An 18,910-nucleotide genomic window follows, 5' to 3' on the forward strand; every position below is an offset into this window, starting at 1 on the left:
ATGCATGTTACTTTAACAGCTTCATATTCGATTACAAAATTGATGTTTTGATCGATTTATTATATAAGTTTCGCATATTATTTTGATTGCTTTTTATTTAATTATGAAATGTTTTTAATGTTTTATGTTCACAGGTGACTGACTACTATTGGTTTATTATATAAAATTGGTATATTATTTTCATCGCTGCTTATTTTATTATAAAATATTTTTGATGTTTTATGTTCACAGGTGACTGACTATTGATTTATTCTATAAAATTCATATATTATTTTCAGCGCTTCTTATTTTATTATAAAATATTTGTGATGTTTTATGTTCACAGGTGAACTGTTTACAGCTTCTGGATATAGATTAAGAAATATATATATATATATATATATATATATATATATATTTATATATATTTATATATTTATATATTTATATATTTATATATATTTATATATTTATCTATATAGCATAAGAAATTATATATATTTATAATGAGATATTAGATAATAAAATAATATATGTAATGCAAAAAAAGAAATACAAATTGGCTGATCTTTTATCTTACAAAAGATTAAATTATTTCTGTTGCCTTTTGGATAAAGCAATATCTTTATAATATTATTTTTATATTATAGTTTTATTATCAAATAATATTTAATAATATATATAATCTTTATATAATCTATATAGGTTACCTGTATATTAATCATTATGTTCCACTTTTTATTTCAGCATAATCGTTTTGTTTCAGCATTCATCATTAGTCGCGTTAGGGAATAGAGTTTCATTGAAGAGCTCTCTTCCCTTTTCGGGTAGGTAGGTCGATATTAAACGGATTCATAAATTTTCGTCTAATCTCGATTGATTAGAAAAAAATTTTTGATTCGTTTACGCGATTGATTTTGTTTCTTTTTTCAAATTATAGTAATTGTTATTGGACATATAATAAAAATGATTTTATATAATTGGTTCTAATTGATTCTAGAGTAATTTATATTAATGGTAGAGTCTTAGCCCGTGGGTCTCTATATGCAGCAACCTCCATGTGGTGAGACCTGGAAATCGATATTACTTACGATATATAATAAATAACGCAAGTACTATCGAGCTAATGGCTGCATTTAAATTCAATCAAAATTTACTATATTCCATAATGATTTTTTCTATCTTTCCGTAATGTCCATTTCTTTAATAGACTTATAAATCGATTGTTTTATTATTTAATGTATTCATTATTACATCTGTTTTAAAATTATATACATATATGCAATATAATCTTTTTTTATTGATACAGTAATTTATATTTTTTATTGAAGATCATGTCTTAAGTTTCAGGTGATTAAGAGAAGTCAGATTGAGAATACAGTTTGCTGAAGTCTAATTGAAGACTAATGCATAAGAGAAGACGAAATGACAGAGACAGGTAACTAAATTACACAACTAATTGCACAAATAACTAAATTGCAAGTATTGATTCGTGCGTTACCTCGTTATATAATTATTAGTGCGTAGATTTATGCATGATTGAGTAAAACAAATTATACATTTCTACATACATACATACGTACATATATATATATCTTCTCAGATTTTTGAAAAATGTTATTTTCATTGCAAAAGTCGTGTTTAGAAATAAGTAATTTTTAAGAATTATGTTCACGCTATTTTGAAAATTTGGAAAGATAATCTCGTGTATAAAAAATCTTTATCTTTCAAATGAACCATTGATCATAAAAATTGGACAAAAATTACGACTATTATTTTATGTCATTCAGAGGTTTTCCCGCTCTTGTTTAAAGAATGACAGACTCATTATCATCATCATCATCATCATTGATATTATTATTATTGTAATTGTAAGAAGATAGTATCCAGATACGTGCACGTATGCATGCACGTGCGTACACGCATCGCGCAGGCACACACACACACACACATACATATACCCTATCTAACTCTGACCTGCTTTAAGTCCTAAATCCCACTACTCCTACTTTTACAACGGGACCTACAATTGGTCAAAATTTTTCTCCCACCTATTCGCTTTTCATTTTCTCGAACCTTCGAGCTACGAAGAATCCTAGAAGACTTAAAAGTATTACTAGCCTCGACGCTTAAAAATCACCTTCCAGCTCTACAAAATTTGTACAGTCGCACTCAGTGAATAGAAGTCAGTGAACAGAAGAAAGCTCAAGAAGAAGTTTCTCGATGATAGGAAGATCTTTTATATTTTTCTACGAAAAATCTCCTTTCAATTGAGGGAATATTTGTTACGAACCTCTCCGATGGCGAAATAAAATACCATACCATACACCATTGTGGGCATTTCACGCAGCCGTTACTTGAACATCGCATCGAAAACCATCTAGACGAAAAGCGACTAGTTAGAGAAGCCTATAGCTAACCTAATCAAGGAAGACTCGAGACGAATATCGAGCATAGAACATCATCTGGAAAGAGGACTGCAATCCAACAGCCCAACGACTATCCTATTAGTCGACAAGGCCATCTTATTTAATACTGTAAGTCGAAACGAAACGAACACATAAGTCAAATAACACATTTATATTACAACATTAGCAAAGACGTTATAATTTTCATTCTATACAATTATTCCGATAGAGAAATTAACGTAAAAATTTATCGCCGATTTAAAAATGAGTTATGCTTCGCAACGTACGGAAACTCGTAGAGAAAAACAATATTATTCAGTAAGAGAGGCAGCCGAATGTATTATGGTATTCGATGGTTCAAATGTAAACCCTAAATCATTCATTCGTGCGTGTGAAAACGCTCGTGATCTTGTACATCCAATAGATATTCCGTACTTGGGTCGCATTATTCGTTCGAGGATACGCGGAGAAGCAGATATATATTTAAGTTACGTAGATACAGATTTTGATGAAATAATATACGAAATCAAACGAATATATGTACAGCGACAGAGTCAATGGAAATGGCAAAACGAATTAGGTATTGTGAAACAAGAGTCCAATGAAACTCCGTTACAATATGGTTTACGCATAGAGAAAATAGTGAGATATACAAAAGAAAAAATACGGGAATATAATAATCCAGAAACAGCAATAGAGATAATAAAAGATTTAGAAGACACTGCTCTGGATAATTTTGTAGCCGGACTGAAAAATAAGGAATTAGAGAATAAAGTAAACTATACAAGACCAAAATCTTTGTTAGAAGCGATAGGAAATGCACGAATAATTTGGGATTGTATTAAACATAAACGTGTTTTCTATTCTTTGAACTTTAATGATATTTATCGATCTTCTCAAAGATTAAGACGCACATATTACGATTATTATCCATATAGGAAAAGCCAGGATGTGGAAGACTTTATGCCTACACATGAAACAAACAGCCGCTACAATACACAAACACATGAAACAAACAGTCGCAACAACACACAAACACATGAAACAAACAGACGCGACAACACACAAACACATGCAACAAACAGACGCGACAATACACAAACACATGCAACAAACAGACGCGACAATACACAAACACATGCAACAAACAGACGCAACAACACGCAAACATATGCAACAAACAAACCACAATCTTATACTGATGTAGACACATATGATCGTCAACGACAACATAAGACAAATAATGTTGAATACGAATACGTATCATACAATGCGTCAGATAGTCATTGTACACGCAAACAAAAAAAGATAGTACTTCCAGATATATCTTGTGAATATTGTAAGCATGCAGGTCATGTTATCGAGGAATGCAGAGCATTTGTAATAAGTAGAAAATATTGTGAAAGATGTGAAATACGAGGACACACTCTTAACGAATGCCATAGAATACCAAATCCACTATGGAACATACGATCAAACGATTACTCATTCATACATAAAAGAGTTTATACATTTTATCATAGTGAACAAGTGGTCGGTGAATATAAAACTTTAAGGATGAGAATCAAAAATACTGTGAATACTACAGAATTTTGGATCGATACGTTCGTCAATTAATATCGAAACGACTAACTGTAAACAAATTCGAACTGTCGATAACACGAAAAAATATAACAGTTTATGAAAAAATGATACGCCATAGAAAATAGAAAAATAATTATAAAGAACTAATGAAGATAAAATAAAAATAAAAATTCTTAAGACTAAAATTTAAAACTTGAACCAAAGTCAAATGGTTTGCTTATCGAAAAAAGTGAAACCTTACATAGTTTAAGAGATAAGATAATTGCAGTAAATTCAATAAAAAAAGAAAAGGAGATACTAATGGTAACGATAGAAATAAAGAAAAGATTTTATATTAATAAAGAAATACGTAAAAAAACATCGGAAGAATCACAGGAAAGATCCTTTTAAAAGATAGAAAACCAGATAAAGAAATCTCAATTTCAGAGTTTCAGAAATTGAGATTTCTTTAAAAATACCGGAAAACTATATAAACTTTCGAGAAATTATTTCTCAGGTACAAAGAAACCCTTCAAACAAGAGACATAAGAAATACCAAGAGCCCAGTATTTTTTTCGAACATGAACGAACTATTAACATTTCCGATAATGTTGCAGATAATTTAAAGACTAATATTTTATCATAGACTGAAAAAATCTCCTAGTTACATACAATACTTAATTTGAAATACATAAAGGATCATATTTTCATGGTATAAAAATTATTTACGATAAACGTGACAAATATAATTTATAAGATATTATTTTATAAGTATATGTAGCGTCTCATAAAAAAAAGAGAAATAAATTAAAAAAAAAAAAAGAGAGAGAGACAGAGAACATATATAGATATAAATAAGCATATACATTTAGATATAAGAAAACTGTAAAAAAACGTAAAAGCCTACGTTATTTTTAAAAGGATGAAATGTTACGTTCCATTTGACCGCCCATATCATTTTATTATTATTATTATTATCATAAATTATTATTAATATTAATAATAAATTATAATCATTGTTGTCGTCGTCGTTATTACAATTGTAAGAAGATATATTGTATAATAATACATATAGAGGTACAAAAGGTACATTACCTGATTTTAACCTGCCTTAAGTCCTAAGTTTCATTACTTCCACCCCCATGACGAGACGTACAATTGACCAAAATCCCTTCTCCATTTCTACGCTTTCTCTTTTCTCAAATCTTCGAGTTACAAAGAAAGATCCTACAAGATAATTCCAAAATCTATTTTCGATGCTTTAAAATCACTTTCCAATCCTGCAATATACACACTACACTAACACACAATGAAATAAACGGAAGTAGTTTGTCAATAATAGAAAATTATCTACATTTTCATACAAAAAATTTTTTTTTTAATATTTATTGATTTTTAAGAATGTCGTTTGCGAAAATTACAAGTAAAATTATAAAAATAATCTATCTGAAATATTAATCGAGAAAAATTTAATAAATACATTTAAAAATGAAAATGAAGATAAATATAAGCATTTAAATGACACTGCATATACACATACGAATGCCGTGCTCGACAATGAAAAGAGTTTATATGTATTTGTCTCTGAAAGCATGATTTTCTCACATTATATATCTACATATGCATAAATGTATTTTTGGAAGAATCTAAATTTTTTATTTTGGTGTAGATTTGTAGGTAATGTATTCTCTTCTATCTTGAAAAAAATTAAATATCTCTTTCTGTAATTTTTTCTTTTTTTCTTTTAGCTTGTATGTTCATTACGAATTATTATTAACCAACATTTATACAGCATAATTTTATTAATGTTTTATATTAATACTGGTACATGTAAGTATATAAATAAGAGTACAATTTTTTTTTTTATTTAAAGTTGATTGATAGCTATGTAATATTTAAATACGTGCAATATTGTTTGGAGACTAATATATTATTGCAGTACTATATATGTTTAATGAATAAATATTGAAATTTGTTTGATATTTTATTACGTGGATCTCCTTTAATGATACTTTATTTCAACGTACTACAACTCATTTTAAAAGTCACATCTCATACGTGACGTCGCATCAATTTTAAATCCAGAGGGCATTCAATTCGCGGCGATGGTACAGGCACCTATCAATACGAAAGGAAGTATTACTGAAACTTTTATCATGAGTTTAAATACCTAGAATTTACCAACGACTTGCGCCATCTTATACGCGCAATCTATTTCACTATGTTCATGACAATGGCCAAGATTTTCAAATTTGAACGTTAAAACTAAACGAATCGATCGGCTGTCACAGGATTTGTCTCGAATGATGTGGTTTGGAGTTTTCATTTATTTCTTACATTACCAATCGAAAATAACATAAAATCCTATCTTATTTATAGATTAAAATATAAAAGGATATAAAAGATTTTAAAATTAATTTATAACAATAACTTAAAATTTCATAATGTCAACCCCGTCCAAATTTCATAATACTGAATTGGAGATGACATTATTGAGCACTCCTATGCCAAAGGCTTCATCAACAGTACAAAGAAAGTCTACGTATGTTTTTTTTTTTTTTTCATATTTAATATAGATTTAAGAATAATTTAAAAGAGCTAGACATGAGAAAGTAAGTAATATCAAACATTGTATTTGTAGACTCGAAGACAAATATCTTGATAGGAATTTTAAAAATGAGAACTTTGCATCTTCTTCTTTACGTGGCAATAATATGTTATTAAAGTCGGATGATTCTTCGCTAGGTATTCTTAACAATATATCAACTCGTAAGTATTACAATATGATCCTTATTGCTTTAATTAAATGCAACATTACTATTGTTATTTTTTAGTATTAGGAGAAACAAGTGGAGTAAATGATAAACAAAAAAGAGAATCTGATGGATTGAATGCTGAACAAGAACTTGCTAGGAAGTTACTTAGAAAATGTAGCAATTTTAAAGGTTTAACATTTTCTTCTGGTAATAAAAAAATAAATCTCTTTAAAATATATATATGGATATATAACATATAAAACATTAATATATGTCTATATATTAATCTTTTATAAGTGATATTGTCTTCCAGATGCTAATAAAAAGGATGATGTCAATATTGAAACTTTAACAAAGTATTTTAATCCCTCAGATCATGATGGTAATTCTTCTACATACAATAATGAGAACAAGTTGAAACAACAGAATAGTACACAAACATTATGTGTTGAAGGTGCCTCAAACAGTGTAAGTAACAATAATGTGAAAAGTGGAAAAACATATAAATTTGTATGTTATTTTATTTCCAGGTTGTATTTGAACCTAAAGAAATAACAGCCCGTTCTTCAGAAATGAGTAAAAGTGCAGAGAAAAATGTATCTTCGTTCTCTCCAAAAAGTACAGGAGGAATTAGTTTTGATGCAACAACTGCCGAGCTGATGGAACTATTTAACAATGAAGAATTTCAGTCTGTTTCTCAAATGACCAATCATCTGTTAGCTGATGAATCTTCCTGGAAACAAAATTGTTCTTATGATCTTCCTTTGGCAACTAGTTCAGAAAAAGAATATTTAGATTTATCATGCTTTTCTGGTATTATTGGAGAATTGGATCTATCAGTAGAGTAAGTTTTTTTTTATAATAAATCGTACAAAATTTATTATTAATCAACTTTATCATTAATCAAATTTATTGAACATCCAGATCTAATGCTGGACGTAAAGTATCTATTGGTGAATTTTTCAAAAGGAAGTGTGGAAATATTGGAGACTTGTCAAATGATATTGTGGAAAGACCAACTTTAGGATTGTCTATCAACAGCCCTAAAAAGAAAAACAGATTAATACCTTTAGTTGATTCAACCATTGCAGATGGTAACTTTAATATTTTATATAAATTATTTTTCCATTAAAAAAAAACTAATTTAAATAAAAAACTATATTTTAGGATCCTTGACATTCAGAGAGAAGGAGCAAACTCATCTTACAAATTCAACAAAAGATATAGAAGAGCAGAGTATTATGAGTTTAAGTAGTATTGCTCAAGCATTACAAGAAATCGATAATTGTACTCCACGAAGATTAGTAGACCAACTTATAATGGCAAAAAAGAAAAGAAAAGAGTTTCAATTAGAAAAAAATGATGACAAAGGCAACACATATACGCTTTTACCTTCAAGCAGATGTTCTATGCCTGCAACTCCGAGTGCTCTTAATATTAAAGATGATAATAAATCATCTAAACTTTCACTGGATAGTAAAACCATTAATAAAACATTAGAAAATAAAGCAACTTTGCCAAGAATGTTATCATTTACATCTGACTTAGATTTACATACTAAAGATACTTTGGAAAATATTCCTCGAAGAAAGTCATTAAAGAAAGAAGAGACTGAAAAGAGTTCAGCAAGTCTCCAACAGCAAGGTACTGGTATGTACTTATTTATTTAATTATTTAATATATATTAATATTTAAATTAAGTTAAACAACTAAATTGAAATTTATCATGATCATACTATATTTCAAATAAACAAATAATATATATCAAAATAATATATTTTTATCTATTAATCGCATTTTAGATGAAATAAAATTATCAGATATACAGTCGATTTTTAAAGATAATAAGTTTTCTCTTCCCGAAATGAAGTCTAATAAATCAGGAATGGAAAGAAAAGAATCGTTCAAACAAGAAAACATCTCATATACATCTAAGATGGACTATAGTGTTGCTCAAAAATTGACAACTACAGGACAGTCAAACTTGGAAACAATGTCTCAGTTACATGGTAAAAAAGCTTTTGTAATAAAATACAATTGTACTTTATCGTAAAAAACAAATTGTGATACTAATGTTTACAAACTGTTTTTCAGATATCATTGTTAGCAGAAATAGTCAAGAGATCTGCAGTTGCATCGTTGGTATATCAAGAGAAGCAGATATTGCATTAACAAATACAAGCGATAGATGGATAATTTGCTCATTAGGTACATTCCAATTACAAGGAAATAAGCAAAATATAATACTTCATTTGCCCAAAGATACAATTCTTATAAAACCGAATTCAACTCAATCTGTCAAGGTATACATAGATAAACATAAATCATTGTACTAGTTTAGTACTATATTTATTAAAAAAACATATATATTTAGATTGGTGTAAAAATAACGAAGAAAAGTAATCCTGCAATAGTAATATTAAATATAATAACGACTGATATGGTAACAAGAAAAGAATCAATAATTAAACACATGATTTATGTTGAATCAGAAGAACTTCAAGTAAATGTATTAACACCTTTTAAAAAGGCAGAACTTAATTTTGGTAACATTATTGAAAATACTATGGAAACTTTATCTATTACATTACAAAATAAAAATAATATGGTTCTCCCTATAATACTATCTATTGTACATGTAAGATTCTTTTTTTATCATTTGAACTAAATTAATTATAAAGTATATTTAGTAGCTTAATTAAAATGTATCTAACTATCGTAGGATGGTCCAAAAGTTTTTAACATAAATAATTTACAAGATGGTTTTACACATGAACTTAAGCCTCGAGAACAATTTACTGCTGTTGTGCAATGTGAGGGGGTCTCATCATTATTAGCTTCAGGTAATAACAATACAAAATACATTGATTATTCTTTATTATCTCTTTTTAAATAATTATTTTTAATTTAGCAGAATCATTAAAAAATCAATTGATCAGCATAGAAGCTAAACTATTAATACAAGTAGATAACAAAAAAGATGATGCTGTAATGATAAAAGAAGTACCATTGTACGTAAAAATAGGTTCATGTAAAATACAAGTTGTTGATACTGAATTACCTATAGAGATTCCCAGGAAACAAACCAAATCTTTAAATATTGTTAATACAGGAGAATTGCCTCTTTCAATAACAGCATTCATAGTGCAAGATGAAAAGTCTTCAAATCGTATTGAAGATTTTTCTGTTAAACCTGAAACTTTAATATTAAAGCGTAATGCAACAGACAGATTTTTAATAACATTTAAACCACGTTGCTCTGATACTCATGATAGGTGAGTAATACTTTTGAAATTATTGTTTTCATAAGTTTACATTTATCAATGTCTTATTATTATTTATGAACAATAATGCGATTATTACAGACATGTTAAAATTAAACTATCTATTGGTAATAATACTTATTATTATTCTGTAATCGGACAACAAAATGTTGAAGCAGAAAACGAAAGTTATTTACGATGTGAAACACCACAACAAACTTCTGATGCTGTTTCTCCAAGTTCACCACATAGCATGTTATCCAGCAGGTAGATTTTATAATTATACTACTTATAGTAGCAGTAAAGAAAATTTTAATTATTGTCTTAGATCTGGAAGAAATTCTCCAATCAGTTCAATATCTGGCTCCACTGTTGCTGGGGATAAAATACCTATTAAATCAACACATGCTGCCTTAGTATGGGGTTCTGTAAAGCCAAGTAAAAGTGATACTAAAGAATTCACCATTCGTAATATAAGTGATAACAGAATAAAACTTCAAGTTCAGATATCCGACAAAAATAATAGTTTTCTGGTAAGTATAAATAGAATGATAGTGCTATCCTAATGATTAATAATTATCTTTATACAATAAAAAATAATATTTTAGTTTCTTAAAGATCATCAGACAATAAGTCCAAATATCGTGCTAGTGCTGCATCGTATGGAAAGTAGAACACTTTCTGTTGTATTTTGTCCACGTCATGTTGGCGCAGCTACTGGAAAAATTATTTTTAAGCATTATGAAATCAAAAAAGAAGAAAACAAATCACGTCCCTCAAAAGCAGTAAATATTTTCCTTGTGTAGAAGTACTCTGATATATAATTAGTTGTTAGTTGATATATTACAGTACATTTATGTTAATACGATATTTCTAGATATTATTATATGGTTATGGTGGTTTTGGCAGAGTCATTATTTCTGAAATATTTAAGGATATTAACGGTAAAATGTGGTTGCCTCTTGGTAAATTAAATTCTGGCGAAATTTTAAATGCTAAAATCAAATTAGAAAATATTGGTGATCTATATTCATATGCTAAAGTCAAGTTAATACCAAAAGGTATATCATTTATATTGCTTCTTGTTTGATTTTCTTATTTGATTTTTTACTTAATTTTTTATAAATTATTGAAATAAATCTTTTTCAGCTATTTACCCTTCCATGGTTTCTAGTTGGCAAGTAAATCCAACAGAACTCTTACTGGAACCAAAAGAAACTCAGTGGGTTACATTAGAGTTTCAACCAAGAAAAGAAGACTTAATATTATTGCGACAACGTTCTGATGTATGTCACGTAGGGACTATAAATATTATTTATGGTGATGAGCCGACACGTTGGCGAATACGTCGATTATATAATAAAATAAAGAATGCAGGTGATTTAAATGGAGGTGAAAGTGAACCATTTAGGAATATAGTTTATCCACTCTGCAAGGTTTTTCCTGGAGAACAATTAATGCCAGATTTAAATTTGATTAATGATACAATAGTAAGTTTAATTATAATATATTTAATATTTTGTCAGCAATAAATTTTTTTAGTTTGGATATTAATATTTCAAGTTGTGTATAGCAAAATCTTAGTGATTTATGTCATGGAGTACGTCAACATGAAATAATATTAACTGTGGAGACCAATGCAGATGAGACATTATCTATGATTCATGATAGTGCAGATGAATCACAGATGTTTTATTCTCTTTATAGTGACAATAGCCATGTGGATGTAGAATCAAGTGGAAAAAGTTTTTTACCTTCAGAGTAATTACGTTTATTAATATTGATTATATTAAAAATTTCATAAAAGAGAATTTTTATTACCTAAACGTTAATAGCAAATATATGAAACTTTTATTATTAAATTAATCATAATTCTTATTTCTATATTTTGCAGGACAATAATAGGAGGCTGTGAAGTAAATGTACGTCATGAACTATTTGATGATTATTTTACTGTATCTCCGAATGTTGTGAACTTAATCCCTTCAATAAAAAATGAAGCAATTATAACTATTTTAAGTTCAAGCAGAGTAGCACAACCATATGAAACTGTTTTATCAAACACAGATGTACTTAGTATAGTACCAGCTGAGGGTATGATACCAGCTGGTAAAGGATTTCCTTTAAAAATCAAATGCAAACAGAAAGTTCAACGTAATTTAGAAGCTACGCTTGAAATATACACTGAAAATCATAGACAAGATGTAAAGATAAAAGTAGCTGTTGTACAGCAATAATTTGTGTCTTATAATAGTAACTTAACATTTAATGTACAGATTTTAATACAAGTATTTTTATATTTTATAAAAACTTATTGATATTTTAATGTTAATAAAGGTTTTTTTTATAAATTTTACTGTACAGAAATGTTGAGATTAAATTAGAATATTTTTCTTATCCAACTTATTAGTAATCTTAAATTGTGCTTTATATATGTTGTTCAAAGCTTGAATTATTTTGACCATGTTTTCTACATCATTGATGCCAGAGTGTAGTCTACCAGTCATCGAAAGTTTCAAATGAGAAAGCATATCCATTAAATTACGAGGAAAATATTTACATGAAATACAGAATATTTCTTTCAAGTTTATCCATTGATTAAATTCTTTTGGTAATGGTAAGTTGTCTATAGCACATTGATTAGGTAACATTACTTTTAAATCCCAATTACCACATGTTACAAAAGCACTTTTATCAAGTGGATCAAAGTAATTATTATCCTTTAACCAGATACAAAACTGAGAGAATATAATTGGAAAGTAAGGTTCATTGTCGACCATTTCTTGCATTATTCCAGTTAATTCCGTGCAGAAGGTCGTGAGATTAGGATTTACCCTGGGTTTGACATACCGGTGGAAAACATTCTTGATTTCAAAGTCGTGTGTGCTTAATACTATGCAAGGAAATTCAATGATCTCTTGAGGCACTATCAAGGAGTTTTTCTCACAGGTAGCTTCAAAGTCAAGTACCAGCAAATAATCAAATTTGTGCGTAACGTTGGTTATTGCTTTTGAAATTGCACTAGAACGTTGTAAAAAGATTCGATGAGCCATACTTGAAGAATTTTTACTGAGCACATTAAACGTATGTATATGAGTATAAGCTAATTTTAAAGGTTATATTGTTGAAGATTAATTCGGTAAGTAGAATTATTCTATTTCTTCTATCAATATGATATATATATATTTATATTTCAAAATAAATGTTTATAATCTAATTAAAATAACTATGTAAATTTCAGTGGAAAAAAAAAAGATTCTATAAAGAGAATCATTTTACGAAAAAGATCATATCACTCTGAAAAACCTTGAACAGCGCGAAATTCAAATCTGGCAGAAACGAGACCGATAACTAGCATCAGAATTCAATAACTTGTCCCAATTTTTTTAACCGATTAAGCAACATATCACCACGTTTTATCGTATTTTGATAAACCAATCCTCGATCGCAGCTAGCATCAGGCGGTTGTCCTCTGTCACAACCGGATGCGCTAACGGTAACCACAGTACCAGAAACTTTATCAATTTTACAATGTAATCTGCCATTCGCGATGAATCGTGCCATTTCCTGTTCTATATAATCCTCAGTAACACCAAATTCGATAGCCATACGATTTAAACTGAGCGTACGATATGCCTGTAAAAGTTGCGAATACGCTTTTATACGCATCTCTCGAACGTAATACTGATAATGTGGACGAAGAAGAGGATCAAATTTCATTTCCATTTCGATCCATGCGAGATGTTGAAAGAAATCAGCGTAATGACAATCATAAAGACTGTTTAAGTAATCCATGTAAGCTGAACATTCGATCATTAAAGATTGTTGTAGGATACCATTATTATTGAATCGTTTATCAAGGTCTGATCTTGATAAAGAGATCATACCAGCCAGGACAGTATACTGTACGATATCCTTGAATGGTAACAATTCGTACGATTCGAAGGTAGGAATGCAGTCTAATAAAAGAGACACGGCACGTGCGAAATTTCTTACTGCTAAACAATAGAGCGCTTCGTATGCCTTCAATTTATTTCGACAACACCAATTGCTACCCATATTGCAGGATACTAAAAAGAGATCATCGAATATTAAGTTCATTCTTTATTTTTTTAATTAGAATATGTGAAGAAAAATGTAGAAATATGTTAGAAAAGAAAAAAAAAATGAACGAAGTCGTTGACGTTGATGATGTTACAAGAAATTGGGAGACTCGAATTTTATGATTTTTGATGTGCATGTAAGTATTTATATTTATGAATATTATATACCTTCCATCAAGTCGTTAATATTCTTGACTGCCTTGCCCATAGATAATACGTTGCTTTTGAAATAAGCTATTCGAAAAAGACAGAAGGCTGCTTCTGCTCTGACCCCGGATGAATTATTCGTATCTTCGAATATAGAAGTTGCAATACTATTAGCACGATCGGTGTCACCGATCTTACATGCGTAATCAAGCATATCTCTCCAATTTCCTTTAGTATCTTCCTCTATATTCAAATTCGTATTACCCGCTTCTAATTCTTCCCACGTTACTACGTTAACCTGATGCATTTCATTGTACAAATTTGCATCCATTTCCCAATAGAAATCTTGACACACATCTTGGTAATATGGTGCCATATTGTTACGCTTTATAATATCTAAGAAGGAATTTTTTAATTCTTCATCTCCCCAAAATTCGCTCAAACTCAACCTGAATCTCATTTTAGGTAGTAACATATATTCTGGTGTTTGATCACGTAGTAATTCCGCATCGTTTCCTAATCTTTCACTTTTGGTACCCATTATCGTAATAAATTCAATAATTTTCGATCGTTTGTGCGAATCACAAATGTTTTTAATATATTTTAGGTGTAACTTTTCTTTTGACAGATCTTTATGTGATCTCGTTTTCAATTTTTAAATTATTGAACTTTTCAATATCATTTTGTAACTTTATAACACTTTTGTTTGCTGCGTTGCGATTGGTTTGAATACTTGAACCAATAGGAACGCTTTATTTGAAAAAGTCAAGATATTAACTACGCCATATTTAAGTGAGAAACAAAGCGCGGGTTTGTAGTTAACCTTAGATTTAGTTTCTAATAACAAGTATTTGAGTAATATTATGACTTCTGATAATGAAACGACTACGAATTTACCATGGTAATTTTGTCATTGTAAATAGTTTTGATGAATTTTGTGCTTGGCAATACTTTTATATTGTTTTTTTTTTAGGGTTGAAAAATACCGACCTAAAAAGTTGGAAGAACTTATCTCTCATGAAGAAATATTAAAAACAAGTAAATATTTCTGTGATAATTAGAGTAATCGATAAATATATGATATATATTAATCATTTTTTTTATATTCTTTTATATATTACTTTTATATATTTGTACGTTATAATATATTCTATATATTTTTATACGTTCTATCATATTTTCTTAGTTAAAAAATTTATTGATGAGAATCAACTTCCTCATCTTCTACTTTATGGACCACCAGGCACAGGGAAAACGAGTACTATTTTAGCTTGTGCAAAGACACTTTACAAACCTGCTCAATTTAATTCTATGGTATTGCTTCTTTTATATCAATATGTATTGATGATAATAACTATGTATATCTTCTATAATATTCTAATATGTATACGTAGGTATTAGAAATGAATGCATCTGATGATAGAGGAATAGGTATAGTCAGAGGCCAAATTTTAAATTTTGCGAGTACGGGTACTATGTATAGATCTGGATTTAAATTGATTATTCTCGATGAAGCAGATGCAATGACAAACGACGCCCAAAATGCTCTTAGAAGAAGTAAGTTAATTTGCAATTAAATAGTTATATTAGATATAAAAAGCATTATAATTTCTTTCAGTTATTGAGAAGTATACAGAAAATGTACGTTTTTGTATTATATGTAATTATCTTGGTAAAATTATACCAGCTCTTCAGTCAAGATGTACTAAATTTAGATTTGGCCCTTTACAATCAGAACAAATTTTACCAAGACTTAATGAAGTTATAGAACAGGAAAAGTAATTTTTAATTAAAAAATATTAAGATAATTACTTTGTAATTAGGATTAGAAATTTATAAATATATTTATGATTATCAGTTTAAAAGTAACAGATGATGGTAAACAAGCACTAATGACATTGTGTGGTGGAGATATGAGGAAGGTATTAAATATACTTCAAAGTACTTGGCTGGCTTTTGGATCAGTTACAGAGGAAACAGTATATTCTTGTGTTGGACATCCTCTTCCAGTTGATATAAAAAATATTGCAAACTGGTTGTTAAATGAATCTTATGAACTATCTTATTGTAGTATCCTTTTGATTTTATTTAACAATTTTTATCATTGTTTTGTCAATTTTAATAGTTTCTTTAATGGATGATAAGAAATACAAGATCTAAAAATTAAGAAAGGACTCGCGTTGCAAGATATACTGACTGAATTGCATCTATTTGTACATAAAAGTAAGTATATATTGTTAATACTATTAAAAAGATTACTTCTAATGTAAATATATTTTTAAGTTGAATTCCCAGATTACATACTCATAAATTTGGTGATAAAAATGGCCGAAATCGAAAAAAGGGTAGCAGTCGGATGTAGCGAGGCAGTACAATTAAATGCTCTTGTGGCGGCTTTTCACCAAGCACGAGAGATAGATTTTTGAAAGGTATGAATTTTATATATATATGTATATTCATTCAAAAGTTATCCAGTTAAAAACTATATTTATTTCATAAACGGTAAAAAAGGCTAATTAATTTGAATTGAAAATAAAGTATTTTCTCTTTTTTCTTTTTATCAAATTTGGTATATTTTTTTTGCAGATATTTACGAAGCGGACCGTCAGTAACCAACAATGTGTCGGGTCGCCTCTATTTATACAACACGATAGTATCTTATAATCTTTAATTACATTCTGTCGTGAATCTTATCTATGAGATGGATCTCCGCGAATTGGATGTCAAAATCTACAACGTAAAATCGGTAGAGTCATCGTGTCGCTCTTTCCATAAATTTCCCTTAGCTTGTAAATTCATCTGCGCCTATCGCTTCGTATACCGGTAATCGCACGAAAAGTGTAGACCTCATTCTCCGGATGATAGTTCTTTGCAACACTAAGTTTAATGTGTATATAAAACAATATACATATAAATCCGCATATAGAACGTCTTGAGAATACTTTGACAAGTATTCTTTCGATCGACATGCTATTTGCTAATCGTTATTCGAAGATTCTTGTTCATTAAAAAAAATCGTGTTGAACACGGACTATCTCGTAACCGAAAAAACTTGTCATTGACGAGAAAGAAAGTTGAGAATTTATCGTGTAGTTCTTGGGTAAACTCTTTGCAAACTGTGAAAAAAAACGTCGATCCCTTTGAAAATCGTATTTTAATTTACTTCTGCATACATATTTATATATCTGTCGAGCGATCGATAGAACTAACGCTCCAGTTCTTAATGTCAAAAACAAAAGTCGACGTTATCGTAATGTTATACACGGTAACGTGGTATTCATCGTATTCATAAATTCGAGAAATATGGCTTTCTCTCTCTCTCTCTCTATCTATCTATCTCCTGTCTCTCTGTTTCTATATCTCTGTCTGTCTGTATATCTGTTTCTCTCTCTCTCTCTTTTAGATAGCGTTGCAAACCATCAAAACTAGGTAGTATCACTGTAAACCTATATGCGAAGTCGGCAAGTGGAATGACCTAGCGTTGGTCCGACGAGCCATTAATTTCTACACTCTTCCCCTCCACGTCTCTTCCCCCTCTTCCCCCACTACTTTCATCACGCGATGCAATACTCCCCGCAAACTCAACGTACTACCAGGATATCTCTCGAGTACCGCCAAATTTTTAATGAAAGTGCTCCGACATAAGTTTATCGCTAATTTTCGCCCATTTCATTATGGACGTGCGTTATGCAAAAGCGGTAACACGGTGGACGTAATCGTACGTGCTTTTGCACGTTGCTGTATCGTGAAAGAGGGTTGGAGGAATGGGATTCAAAAATTAGAAAAAAAAAAGTTGAAGCAAATTCGACTCATATGTAAAAGTTAACGAGTTAAAATACTGCGAACGAATCGAAAAGAGAAAACAAACTTTTTGTAAATTGTAGGTTGTATAGTAAATATTCATGCACACATTGTTAGTTATTTGTTCTTTATCGTGCATTATCGAAAGAGAGGGGGAGAGAGAAGGAGAGAGTTCGTAATATATTCCTTACGAATCGATTAAAAAAAAAAAAAATTAAAAGCAAATAAAAGAAGAAAAAGAATAAAAATAAATAAAACTATACAATTCCGACTCGCAGCCTTATAAATAAAATTCATCCACGAATCGCGTTTCGTATTTTACAATTTTTTCTTGATCGAACGTCAGTTTTGTTCAGGCAGCGTTGGGAATGGATTGTTTCTTTCTTTTTCTCTTTTATTTCTTTTTTTTTTTGATATTTTTTTTGATTCTTTTTTTTTTTTTTTAAATCAACATCACGTATTCGTCGAAATCGGTAATTAAATAACACTCAGGAACGATACCAAATCAAACTTTCGAGTTAATAAGAAGTTTTCGAAGGTGGTAGGTACTACGTCGACGGTGGCGTTGGTGCCGACGTCGATTCTGCCAGCTATTTCAGCTTGAAAACTTCACGTAGACGTGCCCGCGTTAACTTTCCGCTTCGAAATAACTAATTCAATTAGTATATCAGTGCCGGTGTAAGGGTTAACTACATCCACGCGTTCGCGAAGTGTACGTAATCCTCGTTCTGTGACTTAACTTTGACATAGCTAATCCCTCTTAAACTTTGCTTCTCTGACCTGGACACGTTCAGTTTCTTATTCTCCGTGGATCTGTGAGAAAGAGAGAAAGAGAGGGAGAGAGAGAGAGAGGGAGAGAGAGAGAGAGAGAAACACTTTTGCAACGGCGG

General features: G+C 29.7%; 3 protein-coding genes and 1 long non-coding RNA gene across 13 annotated transcripts; 3 read left to right on the forward strand and 1 right to left on the reverse strand.

Annotated features, from left to right (window-relative positions):
* The first annotated feature begins 6,113 nt into the window (after positions 1 to 6,113).
* Positions 6,114 to 12,206, forward strand: LOC127065440 (uncharacterized). 7 transcript variants are annotated; one of them, XM_050997775.1, is made up of 20 exons: positions 6,116 to 6,258; positions 6,330 to 6,492; positions 6,592 to 6,719; positions 6,785 to 6,913; positions 7,020 to 7,174; positions 7,237 to 7,550; positions 7,631 to 7,800; positions 7,874 to 8,356; positions 8,509 to 8,715; positions 8,801 to 9,009; positions 9,081 to 9,344; positions 9,429 to 9,549; positions 9,618 to 9,981; positions 10,072 to 10,236; positions 10,298 to 10,502; positions 10,578 to 10,754; positions 10,847 to 11,030; positions 11,119 to 11,459; positions 11,543 to 11,730; positions 11,864 to 12,206. In XM_050997775.1, exons 2-20 carry the CDS (start codon positions 6,395 to 6,397, stop codon positions 12,204 to 12,206), a joined length of 4,245 nt encoding a protein of 1,414 aa, XP_050853732.1. In that variant the 5' UTR covers positions 6,116 to 6,258; positions 6,330 to 6,394. The 7 variants fall into 7 exon arrangements, with proteins under 7 accessions (XP_050853734.1, XP_050853732.1, XP_050853731.1 ...); XM_050997777.1 differs by having other exon boundaries at positions 6,114 to 6,492; positions 7,874 to 8,350; XM_050997774.1 differs by having other exon boundaries at positions 6,116 to 6,492.
* An 8-nt stretch (positions 12,207 to 12,214) lies between these two features.
* On the reverse strand, positions 12,215 to 14,791 carry LOC127065443 (26S proteasome non-ATPase regulatory subunit 6-like). The gene is made up of 3 exons (XM_050997787.1): positions 14,241 to 14,791; positions 13,373 to 14,039; positions 12,215 to 13,038 (listed from the first exon to the last, which is right to left on the reverse strand). The coding sequence occupies exons 1-3, from the start codon at positions 14,758 to 14,760 to the stop codon at positions 12,345 to 12,347; spliced, it is 1,881 nt and encodes a 626-aa protein (XP_050853744.1). The 5' UTR covers positions 14,761 to 14,791; the 3' UTR covers positions 12,215 to 12,344.
* On the forward strand, positions 13,053 to 13,945 carry LOC127065444 (uncharacterized). Its single transcript, XR_007782053.1, has 3 exons — positions 13,053 to 13,465; positions 13,557 to 13,728; positions 13,801 to 13,945. It is a non-coding gene; the product is annotated as an uncharacterized LOC127065444 (long non-coding RNA).
* A 201-nt stretch (positions 14,792 to 14,992) lies between the features above and the next one.
* LOC127065442 (replication factor C subunit 5) lies at positions 14,993 to 17,366 on the forward strand. Of its 4 annotated transcripts, none has more exons than XM_050997785.1 (9): positions 14,993 to 15,120; positions 15,193 to 15,257; positions 15,406 to 15,533; positions 15,614 to 15,776; positions 15,838 to 15,997; positions 16,078 to 16,289; positions 16,374 to 16,442; positions 16,515 to 16,648; positions 16,806 to 17,366. In XM_050997785.1, exons 1-8 carry the CDS (start codon positions 15,083 to 15,085, stop codon positions 16,643 to 16,645), a joined length of 966 nt encoding a protein of 321 aa, XP_050853742.1. In that variant the 5' UTR covers positions 14,993 to 15,082; the 3' UTR covers positions 16,646 to 16,648; positions 16,806 to 17,366. The 4 variants fall into 4 exon arrangements, with proteins under 4 accessions (XP_050853742.1, XP_050853739.1, XP_050853741.1 ...); XM_050997782.1 differs by having other exon boundaries at positions 14,994 to 15,120; positions 16,365 to 16,442; positions 16,503 to 16,648; XM_050997784.1 differs by having other exon boundaries at positions 14,994 to 15,120; positions 16,365 to 16,442.
* Positions 17,367 to 18,910: the final 1,544 nt, after the last annotated feature.

The sequence above is a fragment of the Vespula vulgaris genome, chromosome 7, assembly GCF_905475345.1.
Source record: "Vespula vulgaris chromosome 7, iyVesVulg1.1, whole genome shotgun sequence".
Taxonomy (NCBI): Eukaryota; Metazoa; Arthropoda; class Insecta; order Hymenoptera; family Vespidae; genus Vespula; species Vespula vulgaris.

What these genes read in the sequence shown, in the direction of transcription:
- LOC127065440 (XM_050997774.1), top strand. Translation starts at nt 6,395, where the DNA reads ATGTCAACCCCGTCCAAATTTCATAATACTGAATTGGAGATGACATTA. An exon ending in AGGTTTAACATTTTCTTCTG is followed by an intron (nt 6,914 to 7,019) that starts GTAATAAAAAAA and finishes ATTGTCTTCCAG; the next exon opens with ATGCTAATAAAAAGGATGAT. An exon ending in TTGAAGGTGCCTCAAACAGT is followed by an intron (nt 7,175 to 7,236) that starts GTAAGTAACAAT and finishes TTTTATTTCCAG; the next exon opens with GTTGTATTTGAACCTAAAGA.
- LOC127065443 (XM_050997787.1), bottom strand. Translation starts at nt 14,760, where the DNA reads ATGGGTACCAAAAGTGAAAGATTAGGAAACGATGCGGAATTACTACGT. An exon ending in TATTAACGACTTGATGGAAG is followed by an intron (nt 14,040 to 14,240) that starts GTATATAATATT and finishes ATCTCTTTTTAG; the next exon opens with TATCCTGCAATATGGGTAGC. An exon ending in ACGATAAAACGTGGTGATAT is followed by an intron (nt 13,039 to 13,372) that starts GTTGCTTAATCG and finishes TAATGTGCTCAG; the next exon opens with TAAAAATTCTTCAAGTATGG.
- LOC127065442 (XM_050997782.1), top strand. Translation starts at nt 15,083, where the DNA reads ATGACTTCTGATAATGAAACGACTACGAATTTACCATG. An exon ending in TTATGAACTATCTTATTGTA is followed by an intron (nt 16,290 to 16,364) that starts GTATCCTTTTGA and finishes ATGGATGATAAG; the next exon opens with AAATACAAGATCTAAAAATT. An exon ending in GCATCTATTTGTACATAAAA is followed by an intron (nt 16,443 to 16,502) that starts GTAAGTATATAT and finishes TATATTTTTAAG; the next exon opens with TTGAATTCCCAGATTACATA.